We start from the raw sequence: 8,069 nt of genomic DNA on the forward strand, positions 1-8,069 counted from the left end.
TAACATATTTCATATACAAAATACTAAACATCTTTATAATGTCCTCATATAAATAATGTAAATAGTTCAATAAACACCCACACGTGTGTAAAGCAAACCAATCTCTTAATGCAGGATAAAAAAATCTTAACAGTAGTATTTAAAAAATTTACGTGACCGCTCGAGTTCGGACGCAATAAATTATAAAACGTGTTGTTTTCCATTTTTTACATCACTGGGTCGATACCTCTGCTGGTGGACTATCAGTCCCCGAGGGTATCATCAGCTCAGTAGTCAGGGCTTCGGTACTGACATGATTTAACAAAGTTTACTTAAATTGTCTGTTTATATTTTTTTTGAAATTATTATGAAACTAAGGTTTCAACTCCCGCAGGCAAAGTTGGCTTTAGACGAATTAGGCTATTTATTTTAGGTATTTTTGACATGTAGCTCTTCAACGACGTTCGGTACTTATACATCTTCGAATTTCAAATATTTGACTTTGAGCGTTCCTGATGAAGGTAAATCCAGAAAAGCGCTTCGGACGCAATAAATTAAAACGTGTTGTTTTCCAATTTTTACATCACTGGGTCGATACCTCTGCTGGTGGACTATCAGTCCCGAGGGTATCATCAGCTCAGTAGTCGGTGCTTCGGTACTGACATGATTTAACAAAGTTTACTTAAATTGTCTGTTAATAAATTTTTGAAATTATTATGAAACTAAGGTTTCAACTCCCTCAGGCAAAGTTGGCTTTAGACGAATTTGGCTATTTATTTTAGGTATTTTTGACATGTAGCTCTTCAACGACGTTCGGTACTTATACATCTTCGGATTTCAAATATTTGGCTTTGAGCGTTCCTGATGAAGGTAAATCCAGAAAAGCGCTTCGGACGCAATAAATTATAAAACGTGTTGTTTTCCATTTTTTGACCCTGTCGTGTTTTTAAAATCAAACGATTGAAATTATATGTACTTGAATAAGACGTTGACCTATTTCATAAGGACTATCTATTAGTTTCTAGGTTTTGTAGACTTAAATATTCTTTTTATATTTTTTTTGGGTCACAAACTTATTCGAAAAAACGTATGTATCCAAACGAACATGTCTGAAATGTTCAGTTTAAGCTAAGTGAAATATATATACCATTTTAAATTAGTAATCGATTAATGTTCATACTGCTTGAAAAACTTGTGGTTTTGAATTTTGCTCTGTTTGAACATTAATAAAGAAACTTTTAATTTGAGTTTAAACTGCAACTTATGTCCACTTTTTTGTAAAGACCAATCTGTTGAATATTACACCGATACAGACCTGCTCCACTTATGACAGTCCATTATCTTTTTCCATGTAAAACAGATTTTTTTTAATTCCTTGTTATAAACAAAACAATATATAACTATCATCAAGGACATTGTCCTAACAAAATATTCCTAATCAAAGTTTTGGATGCCATAAAATTTATCAATAATAACCCAGTAAAACAGAAATAACTAATTATTCTTAGCATTAGTTTGTTCCAATATTCCTGTGAAATTGACAGTAAGACCTCTGATTTTGGAAGATCTGTCATAATATATTTTCGTTTGAAATTGATATATAAATATATATGTTGTGTACAAAATGTAATGTTGTACACATTACAAATTAAAATTTATCAGTGTTTTGTGAACTGTTTTACACAAATGGATGATGCAAGCACACATCTTTTTTTATTTGGTGATTTCTGTCAGATTTTCACAACTTCATCATACAGTCTAATACTGAGCATTGATACACAAAACATTTTAAGAGTACAAAACGACTTTTTATGGGTATAAATATAGTATAAGGATAAAATAAATTAGAATTTAAAACATTCAAGTATCCTCATTTAGAGTTTGAGGACAGGGAGACTAGCACTGAATGTTAGGTTGAAATATATAAATTTTGATTTAAAACATTAAAATAGTACATTTTAGAAGATAAATCTGTATCACCTAGTAATGCAAGATGGTATGTGTCAAAAAACTTGTTATAACTTGTACAAAAACTAAGTACAAATCATAATTTGTACAAACTTACATCTTGTACACAACATATACATATATACATAAATACTAGTATTTGATTATATTAAAGTAGTCTTAAGATGACCATTTCAAGCTTTAACTTACGACACACTTAAATAAGTCCTATCAGCCATCATGATTGCATGGATGTTTTATAATAACAAAATCATCAGAGTCAAATCTGTTTATTTTTACTAATTTTTATCGAGTTGTGCTGTTTCACCATTGTTCCAGGTATGGGGAGGGTTGAACGATCACAAACCTGTTTAATCCCGCTGCATTTTAATGTGACTTTTCCAAGTCATGAGCCTGTCAATTGAAGATTTTTTAAGCTCATGTCTGTTAAAAAAAAATTGCAAATTGTATCGTTTTGAATTAGACCGAAAGTTGCTCTTTGAATCGATTCAAATGTTTCTATATCGGCGTCTTTCATAGATAAACTGGATACATTTTATCACTGTTGAAGACGGTAACACATAATTGCTTATTTATCCTGCAATTGGATGTCCTACTATACAGATACAGCCCTACAGATATCGATATGCTGTATCTGTATACTATACAGATATCGCTTAAAATCTCTGCCCACTGCCGGACTGAGTATTGTTTGAACCTGTGTAACCTCAGAATGTGTATTCCAGTTGCATTCCAATGACGATGACAATTGTCGATTTCAAAACTTGAATGTGTATGATTGTGTTACAAAATCAACCATGTCAATTTCAACATGCATGTTTAGTGAATGTCAAGTCTGGAGCGTAGGCCAACTCGTACACTTCTGTTTTAAATTTGACAATGTTTTGTTATTTGTTTTTACTGTCGAAATTAGTTGTTATGTTTAAATAGATAATTATTCACTTTGAGTGATGTATTATTGTTGACCATTCCAGATTCTTTTTTGAGAACCCGTCTTCAGCGTAATATGTGATTTTGATATTACTACGCGGGCTACAAGGGATTACAAATCGAAAATAAATGCTAAATATCACGGTTAGTTTTTGTGTCTTTCAAAACACAAACAATATACAGAATTAATTGCAGTATAAAGACAATAACTATTTAGTGTCTTTAAATATCAGCTGTATTTGTACTTGGCTCGAAACAGGTGTAGTAGCTCGCTTAAAGCTCGCATACACCTTGTTTCCTAGCCTCGTACAAATACAGCTGATATTTAAAGACACTAAACAGTTTTTGTCTATATTCACGTTATTGTTTGATACTTGTCTCATTCACAACCATACCACATCTCGTTTCTATTATTTGTTTATATTTAATTTTAAGTTTGATCTTATTTACATTTATTACAGTGACCTCTACAGATTGATTATTGGTCTTCGTGAATATGTTAGGGTCGAATCTCAAGAGGATCACGAAATAAATATCTGTCTACACAGGAAACAACAAGTGCATCCCTATTACTTTGTTCAAACGTCAGATCGGGGGAAAAGGGATGGTTGTTTTGGTCTTTCGTACTTTTAATGTGTTTTTTTGGAGAATAGTTGTTAGTCAATTTCATGTCAAGATATCTTTCAAATTGCGTTTTTCCCGTACAAATTCTAAGTCACAATGCTTATAAATAAAAGTTTTAACGTCACAGTAATAGTTATTTACGGTACCAGGATTATAATTTAGTACGCCAGACGCGCGTTTCGTCCACATAAGACTCGTCAGTGACGCTCATGTCTAAAAAGTTATAAAGCCAAACAAGTACAAAATTAAAGAGCATTGAGGATCCAAAATTCCAAAAAGTTGTGCCAAATACGGCTAAGACTAACTACGCTTTTGATAAGAAAATCCTTAGTTTTTCGAAAAATTAAAAAAAATGAACACATAATTAATATTCATGTCAACACCGAAGTGTTGACTACTGAGCTGTTGTTAAATTACGTATTTTGCGCCGATTAACATTGAGTCAATCGTTGTAACTCACTCATAAAAACAACTCGAGATTGGTATAATATTTGTTGAAAACAAGCGATGTTTCGATATGCATTTACATGGTTATTTTAGTTGGTTGAAAATTTAAAAATCTGATAGTTAATTCATAAACAATGCTTAAATTGTGCAATGCGTTTAAACGGCGTTTGTATTGTATTGTATTTATGTTCGCATTTATTTATCTGTTTCTGAATAAAATATTGTTTACACTAAACGGCGTTTGCTTCATTCTGCTCTGTTTCTTTTTCCAACACTTTATACAATGCAACACTCCCTTCTGTATGTCCTAAACAGACAATATTCTTTAATTTGTTGTAATAAACGGTAAATGAACAATCAAGTCCATGACGATCTGTGAGTAAGATCTTTCTTTCTACTCCGTAATTTCGTATATCTGTCAGGTTATTAGACATTAGGCCTACAACGTATACGTTCTGATTACTGTCCACTGACAAACCTCTCTGGTAAGTCATAGAACGATTCTTGAATGCTCCGAGTTCATGTCCTGTCATACTATAGCAGTGTACTGTACTATTGTAAAAGTGTGTATAGTATATCCTGTCTATGCTTGTTGATATTTATAGATTATCGTTGATCATCTCAACGAGATTGATTTTCTCGCTTGAGCTGGTACAGCGAAAGTGAGAAAAGCAATCGAGTTGAGATGACCAATGATAATCTATTTATCGCTATTTAACCTATGACGACGTTGTCAATTTCATGTCAATTTCGTTAACAACGCCACGTGGCCTCCTTAGTTTCTAGTGATATTTTTTCCATCAGTCAAGCGAGAAGCATGATATGAAAATTATCACAAAAAAAGATCAAAGGAAAAATGCACAAAATAGCGATAAACAAATTTATCCTGCAATTGGGTGTCCTACTATACAGATACAGCCCTACAGATATCGCTATGCTGTATCTGTATACCATACAGATCTCGTGTTAAAGCTCCGCCCACTGTCGGACTGAGTATTGTTTGAACCTGTGTGACCTCAGAATGTATATTTCAGTTGCATTCCAAAGACGATGACAATTGTCGATTTCAAAACTAGAATGCGTATGATTGTGTTACAAAATCAACCATTTCAATTTCAGCATGCATGTTTAGTGAATGTCAAGTCTGAAACTCGTACGCTACTGTTTCAAAATTGACAATGATTGGTTATTTGTTTTCACTATTGAAATAAGTTGTTATGTTAAAATAGATAATTATTCACCTTGAGCGATGTATTATTGTTGACCATTCGAGATTCTCTTTTTGCGAACCCGTCTTCAGCGTAATATGTGATTTTGATATTCTATGCGGGCCTCAAGGGATTACAAATCAAAAATAATGCTAAATTATTAGTGTTTGTGTCTTTCAAAACACCAAAAATATACAGAATTAATTGCAGGATAAAAACAATGACTGTTTCAAGTCTTTAAAAGCTCGCATACACCTTGTTTCATAGCCTCGTTCAAATACAGCTGATATTTAAAGACACTAAACAGTTATTGTCTATATATATAGCACATGTGTAACATCGATATCAATTATAGTTGATATCTTCCGTTCTGAGTCCATAATCACAATGCATTGATGGTCTACAATAACACACACTTTCTGGTCCTGGTAAGAAATTCCCCAGCAGTCGTCACTACATTCTACCTTCATTTTCTCTATTAGTGTTTATAATCTCCATATATTTAGATACTCCATATGAAACAACAATACGGTCGCTATAAACTGCTGCAAGATCGAAAGGTCTATGATCAACAAGAATGTCACGAATATGTTTTCCTTTGTTATTATATTCCATTAACATACTTCCAGTATAGTCTGCAAATATAATTCTGTAGTCTGATAAGATGATGCAGCCAGTTATTGGGACTACACATCCTTTGATATAAAACTTCTGTTTCAACTGTAGACTAATATTACAAATATTTTGTTTTGAACCATGTGTCTGAGTCTTTGCCTGGCCAACATTTGTTTCAGTAACCCTAATTTCTCCAAATTGCGTTACCTCCTCCATAAATGAATTGATAAAAGGATCTATCTCTAATTTCATACTGGTATCTGTATGAAACCTTATATCTTTTTTTCGTGATCCAATCTGTTCACTTATTGCTTTGTTGCATTGATGCGTTCCTAAAAATACTTGAATGTCAGATGCAGAGTGTTTCATTTTAATTATTTGCTCTTTTAAGTTCTCTTTTTCTATCCTTTTTTGATTCAGTTGTCTAAGACTTTTTGTGTATTGTGATTGACAGTTTGCATGCTTTGATCTTAAATCTAATAGCAACTTTCTTTCGAGCTCATTTAAGTATTCATTCAGATTCAGTCGTGTGTCTTCTATCGTTTTTCTAATTGTTTGTTCGTCTTTGTCTACATTTTCCAAGGCAATTTCTCTGTTGTTTATAAAATACTTGAAGTTTTCCAAAGTTCTTGTTATTAATTGTTCTAAGTCTGCAGCTGACTGTTTTGCACGTTTTGATGCTTCTTCGATGGAGATAACGTTTGAAGAGGAACATGATTTATGTTCAGAAGCAATACAGGTTACACATACTGCAATTTCGTGCTTCTTACAGTAAAGATTTAGCTTTTTACCATGCATCCCACAATTCATTTTTATTGTAATGTCCTCAATTTTACGATAATCTTCCATTGAAATCATCGTGTGCTGTCTCAAAAATTTCATAGATTTGTGGGACTTCTCACATTCTTCATACAATCCTTCTTAACAATTGGTACACCATATTGTTACATTATTTGTTCTTTCATCATGTTATCACGCGTTCCACACTGTACGTTCAATAAAATACCATACTCGTATTCTTTTCCCCTGTTAGAATGTAAATTCGACAAATTAAAACATGATTTTTCTTAACTAAAGAAACGGTTATATCGGACTTGTTTATAATTATATTTAAACTAGAAGTTTTAAGAACTATTAGAACCATTAATTACTCACCAGACAACTTCCAAATCACAAGAGATCATTCTAACAGGTTAGATTTTGTTTGAACAGATACATGTACGGTTAATTAAGCAAGCAAACAGCAATTTCTTTTACAACTTACCAAACTCAAAGCATAATTTGAAATGCCCAAAAAAAAATCCGAGACGAATTCTTCTTTTCTAACACAATAGACGGATATATGAAATATGACTTAATCTGAATTTCAAATTATGAAAAAAAAATGCCAGCCTATACTTTGAAAAAATATGCGTGCTGCTTGTTACATAATATATTATGTTTCATTGTTTTCATATCTTGGTATACTGTGAAGAAACTTGTTGATTTTTTCAAGACCTTTGGTTGATATTTTTTTTTGTATCTGTATTTGCTACCCTCTAACAGCATATGAAAACACACTTTCTTAACATAAGATACAGTCCCTTCCAGTTTAGATGAACATTGGAAATATAATATAGTGTATTGCCAGTATAATATAATCTATTATATGTAAATGTAAATATAAACAGCATTAGCGCAGTTGTGGAAGGCAATTAAATAAAGGTACATATAAGACTAGGGGAAAAATGAATTATGAAATCCATATATATATTTCTTTCAAACATGCACACGTATAAAATTGTGGTTTTTATCCAACGCAGTCATAGATTTGAACGTAGTTTTCAATTTAGACTCGTATGTATATATATACAACTCGTCTAAACATCAACCCAACAATGTCAGACCTGTAAATTTGCTTTCGCAAATTTTTTGTTCTTCCCTCGCCGGGATTCGAACCCGAATATATATATACTTTTTATATGGCCTTTCCAAATACCGTTTCGATCCCTAACATCACTGAAGAGACATTTACTGTCGAAATCCGGATCTGGTGTACTAAAAAAGTATTGACACTGTATGTTTGTGGCATAACATCGTGGCCACAAGTTAAAAAAAAAATCTGTTTAGTATTAAACTTATATTAAGATCCATTTTGTTACATCTTGTGATCAATTTTATTTGGCAATCAGTTGTTCGACCTGTTAGTCAAATGCGTTCTGTTTAAATATACTTTTTCACTTTTTTGGTCTTTTGGAAAATGTTATTTGTGCTGTTTTTAGCCCCTTCTACAACAAAATTTGTTTTACATACACACGT

The 8,069-nt window shown here is 32.3% G+C and overlaps 1 protein-coding gene across 1 annotated transcript; it reads right to left on the reverse strand.

The window, feature by feature from the left end:
* Positions 1 to 5,609: 5,609 nt before the first annotated feature.
* LOC134705995 (uncharacterized) lies at positions 5,610 to 6,629 on the reverse strand. The gene has a single exon (XM_063564708.1). The coding sequence runs from the start codon at positions 6,627 to 6,629 to the stop codon at positions 5,610 to 5,612; it is 1,020 nt and encodes a 339-aa protein (XP_063420778.1).
* Positions 6,630 to 8,069: the final 1,440 nt, after the last annotated feature.

Source organism: Mytilus trossulus, chromosome 2 (genome assembly GCF_036588685.1).
Source record: "Mytilus trossulus isolate FHL-02 chromosome 2, PNRI_Mtr1.1.1.hap1, whole genome shotgun sequence".
Taxonomy (NCBI): Eukaryota; Metazoa; Mollusca; class Bivalvia; order Mytilida; family Mytilidae; genus Mytilus; species Mytilus trossulus.

What these genes read in the sequence shown, in the direction of transcription:
- LOC134705995 (XM_063564708.1), bottom strand. Translation starts at nt 6,629, where the DNA reads ATGATTTCAATGGAAGATTATCGTAAAATTGAGGACATTACAATAAAA.